The sequence below is a fragment of the Vombatus ursinus genome, unplaced genomic scaffold (genome assembly GCF_900497805.2).
Source record: "Vombatus ursinus unplaced genomic scaffold, bare-nosed wombat genome assembly UNPS02001287.1, whole genome shotgun sequence".
NCBI lineage: Eukaryota > Metazoa > Chordata > Mammalia > Diprotodontia > Vombatidae > Vombatus > Vombatus ursinus.
The window spans coordinates 5,764,077-5,786,650 of NW_020941065.1; the positions used below are offsets into that span (position 1 = coordinate 5,764,077).

The 22,574-nt window shown below is 41.3% G+C and overlaps 1 protein-coding gene across 4 annotated transcripts in view; it reads right to left on the reverse strand.

The window, feature by feature from the left end:
- The window catches only part of NOS1 (nitric oxide synthase 1), a 136,939-nt gene that overhangs the window by 48,996 nt on the left and 65,369 nt on the right, over positions 1-22,574 (reverse strand). For all 4 annotated transcript variants that reach the window (XM_027864881.1, XM_027864899.1, XM_027864891.1 and 1 more), the window contains 6 exons: positions 14,517-14,645; positions 7,985-8,130; positions 6,838-7,000; positions 4,747-4,838; positions 1,124-1,265; positions 720-859 (listed from right to left, as the gene is read on the reverse strand). In XM_027864881.1, coding sequence (XP_027720682.1) covers positions 720-859; positions 1,124-1,265; positions 4,747-4,838; positions 6,838-7,000; positions 7,985-8,130; positions 14,517-14,645 — 812 coding nt within the window. The remainder of the gene's footprint in view (positions 1-719; positions 860-1,123; positions 1,266-4,746; positions 4,839-6,837; positions 7,001-7,984; positions 8,131-14,516; positions 14,646-22,574) is intronic.

Sequence of the window (22,574 nt, forward strand, 5' to 3'; positions counted from 1 at the left end):
CTGTGTCTGTCTGTCTATCTGTCTATCTACCTAACTACTCATCTACCTACCTTTGTCTCTATGATTTGTTTGTCTGTCTAACCATCTCTCTCTCTCTCTCTCTTTCTCTCTCTCTCTCTCTATCATTTATATCTCTCTCTACCTTTGTCTCTATATCTGTCTGTTTGACTATTTGCCTTTGTCTCTATCATCTGTCTGTCTGTCTGTCTACCTATCACATCCCCAACAAGAGGATAGACACCTCCATTTTCCATTAGTACTTGCTTGGGAGTGGGATTGGTACAGAAAGCAGAAGGTGTGGGCACAGGTATGGTAAAATTAAGGAAAGAGCTGGTCCCCATGTCATGCAGTGAATACTTATTGGCTTGATTTAGATCAAGTGTTAATGTCTCTGAGTCTCAGTTTCCTTATCTGTAAAACAGGTATAACAATACTTGCAATCCCTGCTTCCTAGAATTGTTGACAGGCTCCAGTGAGGCAAGGTTGGAAAATGCTTTGTATGTGTTCATTAGCATTATTACCCCCTGGGAATAAACTCCACCCTATTCTGGTACTGGAGGCTGGAGACACTGCCCCGGAATCCTTCAGTCTATCTATGAGAAGGGATTAGGAGGCCTGGGAGATGGGGACTAGAGAGGTAGCTGGGTAAAGGGTACTCTCTCACCCTGCTGGCAGACAGGGTATTTATAAATGCTGCCCCTTTCCCTGGGCCAACTCACCTGGGATGTCTGATGGGCACTTCCAAAACCAGCTCTGGAGGAATCTGGAATAGCTCAGGGTCATTGCCATTGGCTTGGAGCAGGAGTGGCAAGACATCAAAACGCCCTCTCGGAGGCTTCCAGCCTTGCTGAATGCAGATCTGTAACAAAAGGCCAGGCTTGGGTTACTCAGCTGTGTCACCTGCCTCCTGGGCACCATGGACCAGGAAGGAAGAGGTGGGGGAGAAGGCCCTATGAGGAGCAAATGGCAGAGTCTTGGCACTCCTTCATTCTTGGGGATCCTTGGTGTTGAAGATGTTAAGCATCTATGATCCAAACCAGACAAAAAGATGGAGAATGGATGGGGTTGCTGTGTGCCTGCCCACCTCCATTCCCAAATAGGTGGAGGTTCAGATGGTACTCACATCTGTGAACTCCACGTTGGCGGGATCTCCTAGGATGCTGCCATCAGGCTGCTTATAGCCTGCATATCTGATGAGCTGTGAGTTCCAGACTCTGAAGTCATGCTTGCCATCTGTCCGCTGGGGAAATATGGTGATAGCAGACCTGGAAAGGGGGGAAGAGGGTGCCAGAGGTGAGGATGGGTCTGTGCTCAAGGATTAGGCTTTGGGAGATGAAGCCTGGCCAACAGGTGTAGAGTCATTCTAGCACTGCCACTTAGTAACTGTGTGACCCTGGACAAATCCTTTCCCCTCTCTGGGCCTCAGTTTCCTCACCTGTAAAATGAGAGGGTTGTACAAGATCATTTCTGAGGTGCTTTCCAGCTTTAAATCTATAAACCTGTGATCCATCTTCCCCATAACTTGGGCCAATGAATTCTAGATCAGTGCTTAGCAGGGCTAGTAAGCTAGCTGTTGTCACAGTGGTCCTCTTGAACTACCCAAGCACTTTAAGGCACTGTGGCCTTGGGCAGTCCCTTTTAAAAAAAAAATTAAAGACTCTTATAGAGCTTTATTAAGAAGGACCCTGGGCTTGGAGTTGAAGAGATCTAGGGTCGAATCCTATTCTGACCTATGTGACTGTGACATACTTTTTCACCTCTCTGATTCTGTTTCCTCATCTGTAAAATGGGGGCAATAATATTTGCACTGTCAGCCTAATAGTGCTATTTTCATGAAAGTACAATATAATCCTTAAAGTGTATATATAAAATCAATCCCCCCCTTTTGGATCCTGGAATTATGCTCTCATCAGTGTAGGGTAGCTTCTGGTGTGGAAAACTCCCTCCACAGATGCAGAGTGACAACTGCCTCTATAGTCTTCAAGGCAAGTTCTTGGCATAGTACACAGAGTAGCAGATTTGGAGGCAGGAAGACCTGAATTCAAATCTAACCTCTGATGCTTATTAGCTGTGTGACTCTGGATAAGTCACCTGCTTCATCCTCAGTTTCCTCATCTGTAAAATGGGCAATAAGCACAGTTCTTACATTAATAAATGCTTATTGAAATGCTTTGTGCTGTGCCCTGTGTTATAGGGAGAGGGGTTGGACCTTTGATTACTCTAGTATAGGGAATTCCCAGGGGAGGAAACTCCCTCCACCAATAGAGATCAGCACCTTTTTCGCAATTTGTCCTAGAGAGTTGTTAAGCTAAGAGCAGGGTTATTAGAGGATCAGAAAAGATAGTGGCATTTTACAAACTCAAGAGTGTAACAGAAATGTAGGGTATTATTAGCAAGCTGTCTGGGGCATTAAGAGCCTAAGTCAAAGGGTCACTCGCGCAGTGCTCTATCCACTAAGATACCTAGCTGTCCTAGAAGTTGGGTTATTACTTGTTGATTTGGGATTCCTTTTGTGTATGGGTTGGCGCCATAGTGCACACAGCACCAGGCCGGGAGTCAGGAAGACTCCTCTTTGTGAGTTCAAATCCAGCTGCACACACTTCTGGCTGTGTGACCCTGGGCAAGTCACATAACCCTGTTTGCCTCAGTTTCTTCATATGTAAAATGGGCTGAAGAAAAAAATGGCAAAGCAGTCCAATACCAAATAGGTAACTTTGCTTTAGGGAGCTGAGCCCATGTGTACTGGACTTCAGAAAATGATACGGTTATCATGGGCAGAATGCAGAAGAAACATGCCTTTCTAATAGAGGAATAAATACAGGGTTATCATTTGTGGCTCTACTATCCTTTCTGGGGAGTGGCAACTGGGTGGTGCAGTGGTTAGAGCCTTGGACTTGAAGTAGGGGAGACTGAGTTCACATCTGAACTCAGACACTTATTAGCTGTGTGATCCTGGGCAAGTCACTTGTCCTCTGTCTCAGGGGCATCATATATATAAAGGGAATAATAATAGCACCTAATTCCCAGGGTTGTTGTGAAGTATCAAATGACATAGTATTTGTATACCTCTTTAAAAACCTCTTTATAAAACCCTAAAGTGCTATCTAAATCCTAGCTATTATTATCAAGACACTCCCTCCTCTCAGTATGACCTATAATCTTTTGCCTTTGTTGGATAAATCACTTCCTTTCTCTGGAAAGTTTTGTCATCTGTAAAATGGGTAATCTTAGCACTGTAGGATTTAAAGTAGAAAGGGCCAGGGGTTCTTATTTTTTCTGTGTTCCTTTCCCAGAATCATGTTTTTAAATGCACAAAATCAAACACACAGGATGATAAAGGAAACTAATTATATTGAAATACAATTATTGGGGCAGCCAAGTGGTGCAGTGGATAGAGTATTGGCCCTGGAGTCAGGAGGACTTAAGTTCAAACCCGGTCTCAGACACTTATTAGCTGTGTGACTCAAGATAAGTCACTCAATCCTGAGCCTCCAAAAAAAACTCTAAACAAACAAAGAAAGAAAAACATTTATCATTTTTCTTTTTTTTTTGTTGGGCAATGGGGGTTAAGCGATTTGCCCAGGGCCACACAGCTAGTAAGTGTTATGTGTCTGAGGCCAGATTTGAACTCAGGTCCTCCTGAATCCAGGCCTGGTGCTCTATGCACTGTGCCACCTAGCTGCCCCCAGAAAAACAATTATCAAAAATATTTTTAAAAAATATTCTCTGTACTTTGTATCCTTTCATATAAAAATTGAATGAAAAAAAATACATTCATGTACCCCAGGTTAAAAACCCTTGGTTTAATCTAACTAAATTTCATAGGAAGGGAAGTCCCTCTGGATGGGATACCATGATTTCAGAATTCTTGAGGCTGAGAGAGCTTCATTCATGGAGGAAAGTCTTTGGACTACCCTACCCAGGAAGCGGTGTTAGCTCAGCAGTATGGTAACATCACCTAGTGTGCACACTAATTGAGTTTTGAGAAAAGGAGTGTTGTGGGGGTGGCAAAAAGTGGGATGTAGGGGCAGCTGAGGGAGACAGCAGACAGGAGAAATGGCGATTATGATCTGAGCATCAGCACCCAATCCAGACTTTGATGTTGATATTTTTATAGACGAAGAAATTGTAGGGGTTGGACGAGAGGGCTTCTAAGGTCCCGTACAAAGAATATCTCCTATACGATCTAGCCATTGTTCTGCCCCATGATATTGTACGGAGTAGGGCCAGACCCTAGCAAATGTATCGGCCCCATGATAACTCTATACAGTACCCTGCCATCAAAAGGATTCACTCAGACAGCTGAGCAGACACAGCCAAGTCAGAGATCTGAGCAGAATTAAGGGAACAGAGAAACCACTTAGCCCAACTAAAGACTTTCTAATCAGATGCTTCTGTAATCAGTTAGCATCTTTCAGGCAAGTCCAGATGATGGTTTCATGCCTTTGGGACATCTAAATAGAGAGGCATTTAACTTTTTAATAGCAACTCATGTTTCTATAATGCTTTGAGGTTTACAAAGCAGTTTCCTAACAATAGCCTTGTACATGACAGAGGACCAGCATTATTATCCCCATTTTATAGATGAAAAAACTGAGAATCAGAGAGATTAAGCTAAGCTAACACAGGTCACCAGAGGCAGAGTAAAAACTCAAACCCAGATTTCTGGATTCAAGTCCAATTTTCCTTCTATTACACAACGAAACATGTTCTGTTTTTCTAGCTCAGCATCCCTTCTGAGCTCACCTGAGGTTCCCTTTGTTTGTGGCATACTTGACATGATTGCAGATGTAGTTAAACATCCCGTGGGCTGTGGTACAGTCTCGTGCATCAAACACCTGAAACAAAAGCATTGTAGAATGATTTTCTTCTTCTCTCTCGATTCCTTCAACCCAGACCTACCCTTTTATTCTATTTTTTTAACCTTTTTTTCCCCTTAAAGATTATTTTCTAATCATTATTCTCATTATTATGCATTTTAAACATCAGCATAAGACCATAGGACTGAGCAGTGCAAAGGACTACTGATTATTATTTATCATTTATTATACTGTTCAAATCTAACTTTGTGTGGCTAGAGATTGTTTGAAACTAGAATATTGCCCTGACAAATTTCTAGTCACATAAAGTTAGATTTGAACAGTATAATAAATGATAAATAATCCATATGCCTTCAAAGATGAACTGGTCTATAGAAGAGTAACTTGACCAATAAAACGAAGGAAATGTATTTTGCAAGCATTACAAAAGATCATGGATTTAACACTGAAACAAACCTTTAGAGATCAACCTTCTCATTTTAAAGATGAGGAAACCAAGGCCCAGAGAGATTAAATGACTTGTCTAAGACAATACTACTACTAATTACAATCGTCATAATAATGGTAATTAGCACTTATATAACATGTTAAAGTTTGCAAAGCACTTTATAAATATCTCATTTTATCAATTTTGGGAGGTTGGTGTTATTATTGTTCTCATTTTACAGATGAGGAAACTGAGGCAGACAGAGGTCAAGTGACTCGCCTAGGATCATACAGCTAGCAAGTGTCTGAGGTAGGATTTGAACTCAGGTGTTCTTGGCTACAGGTCCAGAGTTCTAAACATCTCTGTCACCTGGCTGTAGGTATGCCCTTAGAAACATGCCAATCACTCCTGTTCGGTCTCCTCTTTGACTTTATTTTATTTTGTTTTTTAGTTGATTTATCCCTGTTCGTGGACATTGGTTTAAATCTTACCTCTGCCACTTGAAGATATGTGACTTTGGTTTAAGTCACTTTCCCGCTCTGGGTCCTCGGTTTTGTCATTTGTGAAATAAGGAGGTTGGACTCATTGACCCCTAAGGTCCTTTCCCTCCCTAAATCTATGAGCCTCCATATTAAATTTCCTTCCATTATATATGTGATCATAAAATCATAGCTCTAAAACCAGGAGAGACCTCTGAGGCTGTCTAGCTCAACCCCCTCATTTTACAGAGGAGGAAAATGAGGCCCAGAGAGGGGAAGGGACTGGCCCAGAGAGGGGAAGGGACTTGCCCAGGGTCACAAAGCTGAGATTTGGACCACACTTCTCCAACCTCCCATCTAGCAGCCTTTTCCCTGAACTGCTCCATTGTCATAGTCAGTCAGTGTTTCCTCTGTCTCGGTTCTGCTGTCTTTGCCTCATTTTATTTCATAAAGTTCTTTCTAGATTTCTTTTTATTCCTCATAGTAATTTATTTTAAAAGAATCAGATTAGAGTATTCCATGACCTTGATATAGACATAATTTGTTCGACCATTCAGACTTAACCTTCTAGATGGCCTGGAGCCATGTTGGAGCACTTTCTTATTATAGTCATCCAATGTAAGGTCCCATTGCTCATTCCTCTCATCATCTCCCATTGTAATCCAGATCTGAGGAGGGAAGGAGGAAGGGAGAAGGACAGGCAGAGGGAGAAGGAGAGGGAGAGGGAGAGAGAGGAGAGGAGGGAAGAGAGAAAGAGAGAAGACAGAAAAAGAGGGGGGGAAGAAGAGGGAAGAGAGAGAGATAAAAGAGAGAGAAAGAGGGGAGGGAGAGAAGAGGGAAGCAAGAGAAGGAAGAGAGAGAGATGGGAGGGAGGGAGAGAGAGAAAGAGAGAGAGAGAAGAGAAGAGAGAGGGGGAGAGAGAAAGAGGAGAGGAAAGTGTATTGTGTGTATATGAGAGAGAAAACGAGAGACAGAGACAGAGACAGAAAGACACACACAGAGATTGAGAGACAGAGAGACAGAGATATGGAGAGAGACAGAGAAACAGAGATAGGGAGAGGCTAACACACACACACACACACACACACACACACACAGACTTAGCACTCACCTGCAGCTTGGACCACTGGATCCTGCCCACACAGCGAGAAGCATTTCTCCAGGCATGTTTAGCTCCATAGATCAGCTCTGTGTCCTTCAGCTGGTAGGTACTGGTGGTATCTATCTCCCTGTTCACTTCTTCCAGTCTCTCTGTGTGGGCTTTGGAGCCAAATCTGAGTGGGAAGGACAGATGGGGGGGAGGAAGGGGGAAGTCACTGATATGAACTAGTAGTGGCAGGGTTTACACGTGGTGTCCAAAGATGCACAATGTTTTGGCCTCAGTTTAACCAGAGACTAGAAAATCAGAGACATTGAAGGTCTCACATTGGTTAGCAGCTGACTATTCTTCACCCTAGCCACCCCCCCTTTCTTCAATACTTTAAGGATCTGTAATGTTGTTGGGTTTGTTGGAGAGGCACTGTGTTACAGTGGCTGGACAGTTGGCCTCAGAGTTGGAAATCCTGGTTCAAGTTCTGCCTCCAATGTATGTGGTTTGTGTCATCCTGGGCAAATAACTTAACCTCAGGTGCTGCAGGCAACAATCTTAAAACTATAAGTTGTAGAGCAGGAGCTCATCCCTGTTGGTAGAAGAAATTTCCATACCAGGAGTTACTGATCCTGATAACATTTCAGTCCAAAAATTTTGTTGGTGTAAGTACTCCTCTCCCTTCCCAACTCAGATTGCAGTCCCTCTATATTTTAGTCTTTGGGAGCTGGGGTGATTGAAAAATTAATTACTCCATGACCTACTTGGGGATTAGGTAGCTTCTCAGACCAGCTTGGTTGGTCTCCAGACCCTAAATATACAGTTCATCACTAGGCCTTCACTCAGACCTGACAGAACTTCTGTCTCACTGGCGTAGATTTCTAGAACTGGGAGTCATCTGTACGTCATAATGAGGCATCGAAGGAGGATGTCAAAGAGTAGAAAGTATCTCTTCTACCTGATAGAAAACCCCATGATCCCCAGGGTTTTTTGCTTTCTGTCTTTCATTCATTCAACAACCATTTATTAAAACAAGAGCCCTGTGCTGGGGGAGACAACTTAGGTATGTAAGGTCTCTGTCCTCATGGAGCTTAACCATCAAGCCAGGGGATAAGACAACAACCCAGAACATTGCGTTAAGCACACCAGATAACATACAACTTTCACTTGCCTCTTTATAGATGAATAGTATTGATCAATGAACTCTTTGGCCAAGGGAAAGAGTTGTTCTTTTGTCCGGATATCCTCAGACTTCCGTATATGTTGGGAGGGGAACATGATAGAACCCATGCAAATCTGCCCGGTGCAAGCTGTGTTCTAGAGAGAAAGAAGAGAAACACAGTAAGGATTCAGCCAATGAAATATGGATAGTAAGTACTTTTGTGTGACTTGTCTTCTCTATTAGATTGTAAGTTCCTTGAGGGCAGGGACTGTCCTCTTCTCTTCTCTTCTCTCTCTCTTTTTTTTTGTTTTTTAGGCAATTGGGGTTAAGTGACTTGCCCAGGGTCACACAGCTAGTACGTGTCAAGTGTTTGGGCTAAGGCCAGATTTGAACTCAGGTCCTCCTGACTTCAGGGCTGGTGCTCTATCCACTGCATCACCTAGCTGCCCCACTCTTCTCTTCTCTTCTCTTCTCTTCTCTTCTCTTCTCTTCTCTTCTCTTCTTTTCCCTTCCCTTCTCTTTTCTTTTTTCTTCCTTCCTTTCCTTTCCCCAATGCTTAATCTTGCATTTGGCACATAGTAAATATGCAATAAGAACTTGTGGTCTGCTTGCCTGCCTATGGCCAAACTGAGGGCCTTGATGGTCGTGGAGGCAAATGCTTGGCTCCCTGGTTGATAAGCCAGATTTTAGCAGCATCAGCCAGCCTCACGAACTTGTCAAAGATAAGTTGATATGGTGGAAAGAACAAAAACAAACTTTCATCGTGGAGTCAGGGGTCTGGGTTTGAATCCTGGTTCTGAAATTTACTAGCTTAACATTCATGGTGGGTGAGTTTGAACTTCAGTTTCCCCATCTGCATAACAAGAATAATAATATTTCCTCAATCTACCTCTCAGAGAGAAAGGCTTTGCCAACTGCAAGGCACTACACAAATAAGCATTGTCGCCATTAGGATCATCAGAGCATAGATTTAGAACCAGAAAGAGCCTCAGGGGCCATCTGGAACAATTGCATCATTTTACAGATAATTTCACAAAGACAATTGAGTCCCAGAGAGGTTAAGATTTGCCAAAGGTCACACAGGGAGTAATCTGCACAGTCTAGATTAGAACCCAAATCAGAACTAAACTTGATGCCTTTTTCATTCTACCATGGTCATCCCATAAGGAGAAAAGGTTGTGTTAAGAGAGGTATATCATCCAGGAACATGGAAAGGAATTGTCTCTTTGGACTCTGCTCTGGTCATATTATACCTAGTCTGGAAGGACGTTTGTTAGTGATCATCTGGTCTGACTTTTTCATTTTACAAAAGTAGAAAAGTACAAAAAAAGCTTGATTTCCCCACTGAGGAGAAATTATTTGCCCACTATCACACAGCTAGTTAGTGGTAAAGTCTGTATGAGAATTCAGCTTCCTTTGTTCTCCTGGGCTTTTTGTACTATGCCACACTGATGCTGCTTGGAAGTGGTACTTGGTAACATTCTGGGAGCCATATTTGAGAAACAACATGGATAAGCTGGAGAATTTTGGAGGACAGTAACCAAGATGGTGAAGGCCCTCCAGTTTATGGCTCATGAAAATGGGAGGCAGTTTGGTACGGAGGAAAGAGCCTGGATTTGGAGTCAGAGGATCTGAGTTCAAACACTGGCCCTGTCACATACCACCAGGGTGACCTTGGACAAGTCATGCACTGTTCTTGGCCTCAGTTTCTTCATCTGTTAAATTAGATGACTCACAAGGTCTTTTTTTTTTTAGATCTTGATTTATGATCCTCTGAACTGGGGATGTTCAGCCTTGATAATGAAGACTGAATGGGGATTTGATAGGCATCCTTGAACATCTGAGGGTCTGCTGTGTGGAAGATGGATTATACTTGTTTTTTTAAAATAAATTTATTTATTTTTAGTTTTCAACATTTACTTCCACAAGATTTTGAGTTTCAAATTTTCACCCCGTCTCGCCCCTCCCCCTACCCCAAGATGGCATGCATTCTGAATACCCCTTCCCCTAGTCTGCTTTCCCTGCTATCTCTCCTCCCCTTTTCTTATCCCCTTCCCCTTCTATTTTCCTGTAGGGCAGGATCTATTTCTGTACCCCATTTCCTGTATTTCTTATTTTCCAGTTGCATGTGAAAACAATTTTTTAAACATGTGTTTTTAAAACTTTGGGTTCCAAATTTTCTCCCTTCCTCCCTCCCCACCCACCCTCATTGAAAAGGCAAGCAACTCAATATAGGTTATATATGTGCAGTTATGCAAAACACTTCCATAGTAGACATGCTGTGAGAAACTAACTCTATTTTCCTTAATCCTATCCTGCCCCCCATTTATTCTATTCTTTCTTTTGACTCTGTTCCTCCTCAGAAGTATTTGCTTCTGATTACCCCCTTTCCCAATCTACCCTCCTCTCTATCATCCCCCTACTCTTTTGTCCCCTTCCCTCCCTATTTTCCTGTAGGGTAAGACAGATTTCCATACCCAATTGAGTGTGTATGTTATTCTCTCCTTAAGTCAAATCCTATGAGAATAAGATTCACTCATTCCCTCTCACCTTCCCTGTTTCCCCTCCACTGTAAGAGCCTTTTCTTTTCTGTTTTTTTTTTTGTGAGATAATTTACCCCATTCTATCTCTCCCTTTCTCCTTCTCCTAGTATAATCCTCTCTCACCCCTTAATTTTATTCTCCAGATATGACCCCTTCATCTTCAACTCACCCTGTGTCCTCTATGTATCTATTTATCTATGTATCTATATCTTTATCTATCTATATCTTTTTTTTTTTAGGCAATTGGGGTTAAGTGACTTGCCCAGGGTCACACAGCTAGTTAAGTGTCAAGTGTTTGGTCTGAGGTCAGATTTGAACTCAGGTACTCCTGACTTCAGGGCTGATGTTCTATCCACTGCGCCACCTACCTGCCCATATCTATCTATATCTATCTATCTATCTATCTATCTATCTATCTATCTATCTATCTATCTATCTATCTACATATATACATATGTATAATTTTTTCCTCCAACTACCCTAATACTGACAAAAGTCTCATGAGTTACAAATATCATCTTTCCATGCAGGAATGTAAACAGTTCAACCTTAATAAGTCTCTTACAATTTCTCTTTCCTGTTTACCTCTTCATGTTCCACTTGAGTCTTGTATTTGAAGGTCAAATTTTCTATTCAGCTCTGGTCTTTTCATCAAGAATGCTTGAAAGTCCTCTATCTCACTGAATGACCATTTTTTCCCCTGACGGATTATACTGTTTTGCTGGGTAGGTGATTCTTGGTTGTAATCCTATCTCCTTTGCCCTCTGGAATATTATATTCCATGCCCTGTGGTCCCGTAATGTAGAAGCAGCTAAATCTTGTGTTATCCTGATTGTGTTTCTAAAATATTTGAATTGTTTCTTTCTGGCTGCTTGCAATATTTTCTCCTTGACCTGGGAACTCTGGAATTTAGCTACAATATTCCTTGGAGTTTTCCTTTGGGGATCTCTTTTAGGAGGAGATCGGTGGATTCTTTCAATTTCTATTTTGCCCTCTGGTTCTCGAATATCAGGGCAGTTTTCCTTGATAATTTCTTGAAAGATGATGTCTAGGCTCTTTTTTTGATCATGGCTTTCAGAGAGCCCAATAATTTTTAAATTCTCTCTCCTAGATCTATTTTCCAGGTCAGTTGTTTTTCCAATGAGATATTTCACATTATTTTCTAATTTTTCATTCTTTTGGATTTGTTTTACAGTGTCTTGATTTCTCATAAAGTCACTAGCTTCCAATTGCTCTATTCTAATTTTTAAGGAAGTATTTTCTTCAGTAATCTTTTGGACTTCCTTTCCCATTTGGCCAATTTCACTTTTTAGGGCATTCTTCTCCTCATTGGCTTTTTGGACCTCTTTAGCCATTTGGGTTACGCTATTTTTTAAGGTGTTATTTTCTTCAGTATTTTTTTGGGTCTCCTTTAGCAAGCTGTTAACTTGCTTTTCATGATTTTCTTGCATCATTCTCATTTCTCTTCCTAGTTTTTCCTCTACTTCTCTTACTTGCTTCTCAAAATCCCTTTTGAGCTCTTCCAAGGCCTGGGACTGATTCATATTTTTCTTGGAGACTTTGGATGTAGGAGCTTTGACTTTGTTGTCTTCTTCTGGTTGTATGTTTTGATCTTCTTTGTCACCAAAGTAAGATAATATAGTCTGACTCTTTTTGCGCTGCTTACTCATGATCCCAGTCAATTACTTGAGTTTTAAACTCTTTGTTAAGGTAAGAGTCTGCTTCCAATGTGAAGAATATACTGTCCCAAGCTTTGGGGGTTTATACAGCTGTTTTCAGAGGTACTTCTAGGGACCCATAAATTTTCAGTTCTTCCAAGGTGGTATGATAAGGAGTGGGGTATTTCCTCTCTGCTGCCACAATAAGCTCCACCAGGCCAGGGCTCCTCCTCCCCCTACAACCTCCCCTCAGAACTGTGACCCAGATCCAAGCACGGGCACAGCAAAACATTCTTGCCTTAGCACTGGCAGAGAGCTCCCTGCAATCCCCCTCTAATCAGCCACTTGAGTCTCCCTCAGTCTGTGGGCTGGGAGCTCAGGAGGCAGCTGCTGCCCCAGAGGCTGCTCTCAGGACTTGTGGCTGAGACCTAGCTCCTTCTTTCACTGCAGTCACAGACTTTTCCCACTGACCTCCTAAGTTGTCTTTGGTGTTCATGGGTTGAGAAGTCTGGAAGCTGTCACACCTTCCTGTGATTCAGTCCTCTGAGGCCTGCTCCAGGGTTGCTGTGGCCTGCATGCCCACACCGAACTGCGCTCCTCTCCCCACCCGGTGTGATATACCTTTCCGATCAACCATCCAGGTTGTCTTGGGCTGGAAATTTGTTTTGGTCTGTCTTTTTGTGGGTTCTGCTGCTTTAGAATTTGTTTAGAGCCATTTTTACAGGTGTTTGGAGGGGTTTGGGGGAGAGCTCAAGCAAGTCACTGTTCTCACTCTGCCATCTTGGCTCCGCCTGGATTATACTTGTTAAACCAAGTAGGTAGAACCAGGTGCAAGGGTGGGAGGGAGATATACAGAGGCAAGGTTGATATCAAGAAAAGCTTCCTAATCATTAGAGCTGTCCAAAATTGGACTGGACTGTCTCTTAACTTTGTACTGGGATATAATTGGAATGGGGGAGGCAGAGGATTTCCCTTTACTGAAATTCTTCCCACAAAGGCTGGATAACCACTTACTGAGGATGGATTTTTATTTTTCTATTTAAAAAAATTTTTTTTTGAGGATGCATTTTTAGGTATGGTTTGGATCAGACATCCTCCAAGGTACCTTTCCTGCTCTAAAAGTGTGATTCTATAAGGAGATTTCCTCCCTAGGGAGAGGAAGGAATTCTCTTAGGGCATCACTAAATGACATGTTGGGGGCTCTAACATAGCTCATTTAGCATAGCCAGAGGGGCAGACAGGGAGGCCCTTACTTTCTAAGAATAACTTACTCAATTACTGTCTCTATGGAATAGGGCCATGGTTACTGAACATTTCTTTCCCAGGACTGTGAAGCAAGGGGAGTTGAATTCTCATTGGGGCTCTGCCACTAACTACCTGTGTGATGCTGGGCAAATAATTTCCCTTCAGTGGGCCTCAGTTTCCACTTTTGTAAAATGAAGTGATAAGACCAGGTTATTCCTTAGGTCCTTAGGTCCTTAGGCTCAAACATGCTGTGATTTTATGAACCCACTCAGCAACTTCTTTCCTAAAATGTGGTACCCAGAACTGAGCACTGTGGTCTAGACATAGTTTGAGTTAGACAACAGAAGCAGTTGAGTGAAAGGTAAAAGAGATTGGTAGAAGTGAGTCCATAGGCAATAGGGAAGATTCTTAATTAGAATAATTAGAATTATCTCCCAGGGTTGTTTCAAGGATCAAATGAGATAATATTTGAAAAGTGCTTTGCAAACAATTAAAGCACTATATAAATGTTAACTGTGGTGATGATGATGATGATGATAATGATGATGATGATGATGATGTAGGAAGGTTAGTCTAGCAGAAAGTGTTGGGTGGAGAGAGAGAGGAAATAGGGAAATCAGTTAGGAGACAGGTTTGAAAACAGCCCTGGTGTAAGGTGATAATGGCTTGAACTAGGAAGATGGTGGTGTTGTTTGTCAGTTTTTGAAGAGGACCAATGACATAATGCGGTGATGTCTTGACTTGTGTATGAATTGGGTTTAAGCTAGTCAGAATTGCATAAAGCCCTCAGCCTCACTCTCTCTTCTAGAGTCATTGAAGTTCAGTGGCAGGACAAAAGTCAGGATGACTAGCGATGGCCTATGGTTCAGTGGATGACCTTGGGCTCTTTGATGCCTTATCAAACTCTAAGTGCTCCACAGCATCTGCTTCAGCCACCTTCATGGCCACTGAAACAAATTATTCTCATCCTCTCATTCTGCCAGGGGAAGTCTTCACCTGCTTGGGGTAGACATCCCCTCCCCCAACTCACCAATGGGTTTGAGGCCTGTTACAAGGAGGAAGAGATCCCTAGGCAGATATCTTATAAGGGCTTACCAAGGTGCTCTTGAGGTGGAGTGTGTCATTGAGGACCACATCTGTTTCCCAGTTCTTGACTTTGAGAAAGCGAGGACATTTGGTAGGACTGCCATTCTTGGTGGGTGACTGTCTTCCTGAAGTTGGGGGCTAGAAAAAAGAAGAAAGATGGCCCATCAGAGAGTAGAATCCTGGGGCAATTAATGGAAATTATTTTTCTGGAATGTGGAGCAGCTAGATGGTGTAGTGGATAGAGTGCCAGGCTTGGAGTCAGGAAGACTCACCTCCCTGAGTTCCAATTTGGTCTCAGACACTTACTAGCTAGCTGTGTGAGCCTGGGCAAGTCACTTAACCCTGTTTGCTTCAGTTTTCTCATCTGCAAAATGAGCTGGAGAAGGAAATGGCAAACCACTCCACTATCTTTGCCAAGAAAATCCCAAATAGGGTCAAGGTGAGTCTGAAATGACTGAACAACAATGACATTTTTCTGGATACCAGTGTGATATAACAGAAAGAACACTTGGTCTGGGGTTAAGGGACCTGGATTAAATCTTGATTCTGCGTGACCTTGGGCAAGTCACTTAACTTCCCTAGACCTCAGCTTCTCTAACAGAAAAATGAAGGTATTGGACTCAGCAGGCTTTGAGGTTCCTTCCAACATTAGACTTATGATTCTATGATATTATGCAAGAACCTTAATGTCTCTGGGTTTCAGACTGGGATGGGATGACCTCCAATTTCTCTTCCAGCTCTCACTCCATAGCTCTAGCATTTCTAGCATTCTAGTAGAGAGAACATTGGATTTGAATGCCTGCGTTCAAATCCTGATTCTACTACTTACCACCTATATTACCTTGGGCAAGTCACCTCACTCCTCTGAAATTCAGTTTCCTTCTTTGTAAAATGAGAAAATTGGACTAGATCAGTGATTCTTCCCCTTTTTTGTGTCATGGGCTCCTTAGACCTGGTGAAGCCTACATTCTAGCTCTCAGAATGTTATTTCACAATTCACAAAATAAGATTACAAAGGAAACAATTATATTGAAATATATTTATTAAATATTAAAAAAACAAGTTGTTTATACATATATATACCTATATATATTTAAAAAACCCAAGTTTGTGTAACTCAGGTTAAGAATCTCTGTACTAATACCTTTGACCCAGCAATACCACTTCTATGGCTGTATCCCAAAGAGATCACAAAAATGGGAAAAGGATGTACATGTACAAAAACATTTATGGCAGCTTTTTTTGTGGTGGCAAAGAATTGGAAAATTGAGGAGGTGCCCATCAACTGAAGAATGGCTGAACAAGTTGTGGTATATGAATGTAATGGAATACTATTGTGCCATAAGAAATGATGAGCAGGCAGACTTCAGAAAATCCTGGATAGATTTGAATGGACTGATGCAGAGTGAAAATGAGCAGAATCAGGAGAACATTTTACACAGTAACAACCACATTGTGGGATGACTGACTTTGATAGACTTAGCTCTTCTCATTAATGCAAGGATCTAAGATGTCTCCAAAAGACTCATGATGGAAAACACCATCCATATTCAGGGAAAGAACTATGAAGTCTGAATGCAGATCGAAACATATTATTTGCCCTTTTTTCTGTTTTGTTTTGTTTTGTTTCTTCTTTCTTGTGGTTCCTCCTATTGGTTCTAATTCTTCTTTACAACATGACTAATGTGAAAATATGTTTAATAGGAATGTATATGTAGAGCCTATATCAGATTGCACACTGTCTTGGGGAGGGAGGTGGGGAGGGAGGGGGAGAAAATTTAAAACTCAAAAGCTTATGGAAGTGAATGTTGAAAACTAAAAATTAATAAATTAATAGAAAATCTTTGCACTAGATCATCTTTATGGCTTCTTCTAGTTTGAGGTCCAGCTCTGTCAGACCCATAAGGAACAGATAAACCAGCCCCCCAACCAATACCAACAAGGAAAGTATGACTCTCTCATAGCATTTATCATTTGCCTTGTATTATAATTATTTGCGTCCAAGACTTCATTTCTCCTATTAGACTATAGAGTCCTTGAAGGGAAGAACCATGTCTCATTAAACTGTTTACACCAAGTGCCGTTATCCCATCATGCCTTATACCTTCTGGGCACTTGGTTAAACATTTGTCGAATTGAGTATGATAGGGATCAAAAGGTTAAGGTGTAGTTTGGAGGAAGTTCCTGCCAGCTCTAAATACATGATCTTAAAATTAAATGAAAAAAATTAAATATATGATCCTACAGTTTGGTTCCATCACTCAGCACCTACAATTATCAGTTATGTGACCATAGATACCACCTCCACTTCTTTGAGGTTCTTTGGGAAAATGGTAGGGTTGGACTCAGTGACCCCTAGGGTCTGGATCAGCTCTAAATCTATGATTTTTTTCTACTTGGACAGAAACTTCTCTCATTACTCCTTATCTCAACATCTTGGGTAAATCACTGAGGAATTATGGGACTTTTTTCTCCTCTATAAATAAAGGGGCTCAGGCTAGACGGCTTCTAAGGTCCCTTCCAACTCTAGATGTAGTTTCCTATGAACAATTCAGCAAATATTGGGGAAGCAAAAAGTTCTGGGTGCTGGAGATACAAAAATGAAAATAAAACAGCATCATCTCTCCCCTCAAGGAGTTTACAGTCTAGTGTAGCTGGGGAAGGGGTGAATTCTCATGTACTCAAAGAGCTCACAACTCACAGTGACTTAGGAAAGATGAGGAGGGCATGCTCATTGCTAGCTCAGTGGAATTAGGGACAGCCTCATAGAAGAAGGGGATCCTCTGCTGGGATCTCAGAGGAAGAAAGAATGGGAGGTCAAGAGGCAGAGATGAAGTCAAGGGTGGGGTGGTGGTGGTGGTGGTATCTCTTCTAGGCATGGATGGATCAGGCAAAAGGGAATCCTGCTTGGCTGGGGAGTATGTGAAAGGGAGAAAGTTTTTAAAAAAGGAGTTTGGAATCACATTGTGTAGTAGGGTCATGAATGAATGAATGAATGAAAAAAATTTCATAAGCACTTGTCAAGCATTGTCTTCAGCATTGGGAATATGAATACTAAAAGCAACACAACCCCTGCTTTCAAAGACATCCCATTCTAATAGGGGATGCAAGACATTTAACTTGAATATCAAGCAAAAGAGTTAATGCTTTTTAAAGCAGACATTGGGGAGCCCCTGAAGGCTGTTGAGAAAGAAAGTGATATAATTATTACTCTCTATGAATGGAGACCATCTTCTGGGCTTACTATCAGCATATCAAGCAAGTTGTGTGTGGCTTGCTTTTCTATATCTGATTATTTTTTTTCTTAGCCAGAAGTCAGGTTTCTGGGGGATTCTCTTGGCCTACCAGATTATGAGATCTCTGGGTTCCTTTCTATAAGTCAGAAGCCACAATTCAGACAGATAACTGGGGAAAAGAACAGTCTGAATTAGTAAGCACAGAATATTTGTAATGAAATGGAGTTCACTCATTTTTTTTTTGCAGAAGCAAAACAGATGCCCACCAACAGAAAAATTACTAAATTAGTTGTGGTACATGAATGAAATGGAATATTGTTGCACTATGGGAGATGAAGATGAAGAATTTAGAGAAGCATGGGAAGACTTACATGCACTGATGCAAAATGAACTAAGCAGGGCCAGAAAAACAATAGACACAATTAATTCAACAATTTATATGGAAAGAAGAAACACAACAAAAATCCTGAAATTGAATATTGGGTATACATAATGACCAAGCTAGGCCATGAAGAAGAGATGAAAAAATTCACTTTCCCCTCATTCTTTGAAGAGGTAGGGGACTACAGGTATAGAACATTGCATATGTGTTGTTTAGTTTTGAGGAATTGCTTTTTTCTTCTCTCCTCTTTTAAAAATATTTGCTAAAAGGTATGGCTCTCTGGGAGAGGAAGGAGGTATATTTGGAAATAATGGTGATATGAAATTGAAATCTATCAATAAAATATTTTTAAAAGAAATATAACCCATTCATTAATTAAACAACATTTATTAAATGCCTGCTATGTTCAGAGCACTGCTTGAGGCTCAGGGAGAGAGGTTTTTTTTGGACTAGATCTGTAATTTCATTGATATAAAGAACTTCCAGTGAAGAAATTCACTTAGCACATGCTCTGTAACTTGTAGGCAACTGCCTAGGGCCCTTAGAAGTTAAATAGCTTGCCCATAGTCAGTATATTTCAGAGGCAGGAGTTAGGTACTGTCTTAAGAGACTGATATGGATGCACAGGGAACTCTCTAACCAACTTAGGTTTTAAATTTCCAGAAATTGGAGGCTAGGTCAAGTAAGAGAGAATAAATAAAAGAACATGAAACAGTCATTTAAAAATAGCATCAGAAATGTTAAATCTCAGGGGAAGCTGCTGCTGGTGAAAAAACTAAGGATAAAAAAGTTTTTTTTAAAGCTATATTGGAAGAAAATGGAGTATAAGAGGAGAGATGGGCCCTTGAATTGGCATGGATGGAATGATGACAATGGACAACAGAGAGAAAGTAGAGAAAGTAGAGATGTTTGATTTTTATTTTACATCTGTGTTCTCTGCCAAGAAGAGTGACCTTTGTCCTTGAAGGACAGAGCAAAAATGACTAAAGGGAGTTGATAGTCAAGATAAGTAAGGAAAGAGTAAGATATCAGCTAGCTTCTCTAAATGAATCCAAGTAGTCTGGCTCTGGTGAATTTCATTCATGGGTACTGAAAGCATTTGAAGACATAATTATTGAGTCATTGTCAATGAGAAGTGAAAGACTATGGGAAGAGGGAGAGGTACCATAAGATAATATTTGTAAAGCATTTTAGCATAGCACCTAGAATAAGGTAGGTGCTTAATAAATGATGGTTAAAATATTGGAGAAGAGTAAATGTTATCCTAATTTTCAAAAAAGAAAGAGAACAGGCTTCAAACTGTATGCTAGGGAATTTGCATATGAATCCTGGGGACATTCTAGCAAAATCCATTAAAGAAATGGTTAGTGAATATACAGAAAGGGAAGCAGTAATTATTGGCTCTATCAAGAATGCTAGATCATACCAGACTAACCTCATTTCCTTTTTTAACAGGCTTACTGAACTAATAGATAAAGGGAATTCTATGGCTATAAGGTATCTAGATTTTAGCAAAGCTTTTGACAAAGTATCTCACATCATTTTTTGTTGAGAAGATGGAGAAATGTGGAGTAGAGGGTAATACAATAAGACAGGTTTAGAAGTGATTGGGTATGAGGCAGCTAGATGGCGCAGTGGATAGAGTCAATAGGACCTGAGTTCAAATCCGACCTTAGACCCTTGATACTTAATAGCTGTGTGACTCTGAGCAAGTCACTTAACCCCAATTGCCTCACCAAAGAAAAAAGTGATTGGGTAGATGAACTCAGTAATTGTTAGTGGTTAAATGTCAATGTGGTAGGGAATCTCCAGTAGAGTGTCCCAAGGATGTGTGCTTGGCCCTTGGATATTTAAGATTTTTATCAGTGACTTGGATAAAGGCATAAATGGTATGTTTATCACATTTGCAGATGATATGAATCTGGGAGGGATAGTTAACACAGTGGATGATAGAATTGGGAACTTGGAAGGTAGGGTATTAGGTTGAATCTAAGATGAAGTTCAATAGGGAATAATACAAAGTCTTACTCTTACAACTTCATAAGTACCAAAATGAGGACGGTATGATTGGGCAACAATTCTCCTAAAAAAGATCTAGGGGTTTCAATGGACTACAAGCTCAGTGAGTCAACTGTGTTGAGTCAATAAGTCAGTATGGCAACCAAGAAAGCTAATGTCATCTTGGGCTTACATTGGGTTTCTACAGGGAGGTAAGATTCCCATTGGAGTCAATTCTCATCAGACCTCCTCTGGAGGACTATGTTCCAATATAGTTTAAGAAGGACATTGATAAGTGGGAGAGTATACAGAGGAGGGGGACCAGGATGGTGAGAATCTATGTCTTGAAGACTGGTTGAAAAAACTGGGGTTGTTTAGTCTGGAGAAGAAAAAACTCAGAGAGAACATGAGAGATGTCTCTAAGTTTCTGAAGAGCTGTCATGTACAGAGCGGAATGGGCTGGCTCAAAGGACGATGTCATTGATGAATTTCAAGAAGAAGCTGGATGACTCCTTGGTGGATATATTAGGGTAGGTAGTTTTTTCATCTTCAGATTAGACTAGATGGCCAATGAAGTGTCTTCCAGCTCTCGGATGCCATAATTCTGTCACTTGTTTCCATATCTCCTGGATTTTGAGGCAGGCTCTCTATTTTTCATGAGGTAGTATTTGTAAACATACTTAGCACAGTGCCTGGCACACAGTAGACACTTAATTATGCTTCTTGCCTTGCCTTCCCTTTCCATTTCTTATTAATTAAGAAATGGAGGAGACCACAGACATGACCTAGTCTAACTCACGTCTGAGAAAGAACACTCACCAAATGTTCACTCCACCTCTATTTGAAGATTATAGGATCAGAGATTTACAGCTGGAAGATATAATATATTCACACACATGTATGTGCATACACATACACACATATATACATGCGACACAGGTATGTATACATATACACATACATACATACACATATACATTATAATCTCTCCCATTAGAATGTAAACTCCTTGAGGGCAGGGACTGTTTTTGCTTTTACTCTGCATCCCCAGCACTCAGCAGTGTCTATCACATAATGCTTAATAAATGTTTGTTGATTAACCAATTGGAAGGGATATTGGGGGGGGTCACTTAGTCCAACATTCTTGTTTTACAAAAGGGGAAACTGAGGCACAGCGCTATGAAAGGTCCTGCTTAAGTCTACTCAGTTAACAAAATAGCAGAGCTGGGGTTGAACACTTATCTTCTGACTATAAAACTCAGGGATATTGTTTAGTGAAGCTTTAGCCTCTGATCTTCCACCACCACCAAATAGGAAGATGTAGTGCAGGGGAATTATCCCTCCATGCTCCAGGAGCTGTTCTGGGGAGGTCTGTAGAGAAGACAGTCAGCCCTGGGTGGGTGAGCATGGCAGGAGGCACTTGTGTTGGGTGGGGCCCTGTGGGTGGGCATCAGGGAGCCATCGTTTGCCGTGAAGCAAAGGGGTGGGCACCCTTCCAGCTAGAAAGATAGCAGACCTAATAAAAGAGGCCATCTGTTGAAGTTCCAGATGTGTATGGGGTGATCATTAAAGAGGCGAGTAATTGGCGACCAGAGGAAGAATGGTCTCCACCCATCAGCCCTCAGCTTTCAGGGGCTTGCACACTCAAAACCAGACATTAACGGGGCCTCTGGCAGAGCTGTTTTACTCAGGGCTTTGATGTTTTAATTAGGCAGCAGTGATATTAAGTGACTCAGGAGTGGGACAAATGGAGAGATTAATATAGTAGTCAAAGGCCTGCATGGGTGCTATGCAAACGACTTGACAAGGGGTGCCTGGCAGAGGTGCCACTGTAAGAGGGCAGATTAGGGACACTTGTGAAAGTATTATGTGAACATCAGCCTGGAGTGGGCCAGGTGCCCTGCCTGAGTCTTTCCGGATTTGCATCCAAAGTAGAAACAATAGAAGCCTTTCAGGTGGACAGTGGTATTGTCTCTGGGGCTCAATGGGTTGCTGTCAATGGTTGAATGGATGGGATCTCTCCAAGTGATGTGTCTGACTTTGAAAAACAGAAATGAAATCCTGGGGGATTTAAAGAGCCTCGGGCAATTCAATCATGTTACTCCATTCTGATCAAATCCAGAAAGCATTTATGCTATTTCTATTATGTGCTAAGTACTGTGCTAGACTCAAGAGAGACAAAAATGCAAAGACTTTGGAACTGACAGGTTTGGCAGAGTCCCTGTGAGAAACAAGTCAGTATAAAAATTTTGAGGTGACTCAAAGATGTTTATAAGACGTTTTGCAAACCTTAAAGTGTATATAAATGTGTTCTATCCACTCATAATTAATATATCCATTTCCCTCTCTCCCCATTTATCCATCCATCCATTTCTCTCATCTATCTATCTATTCCTCCATCCATTATCTATCTATCTATCTATCTATCTATCTATCTATCTATCTATCTAT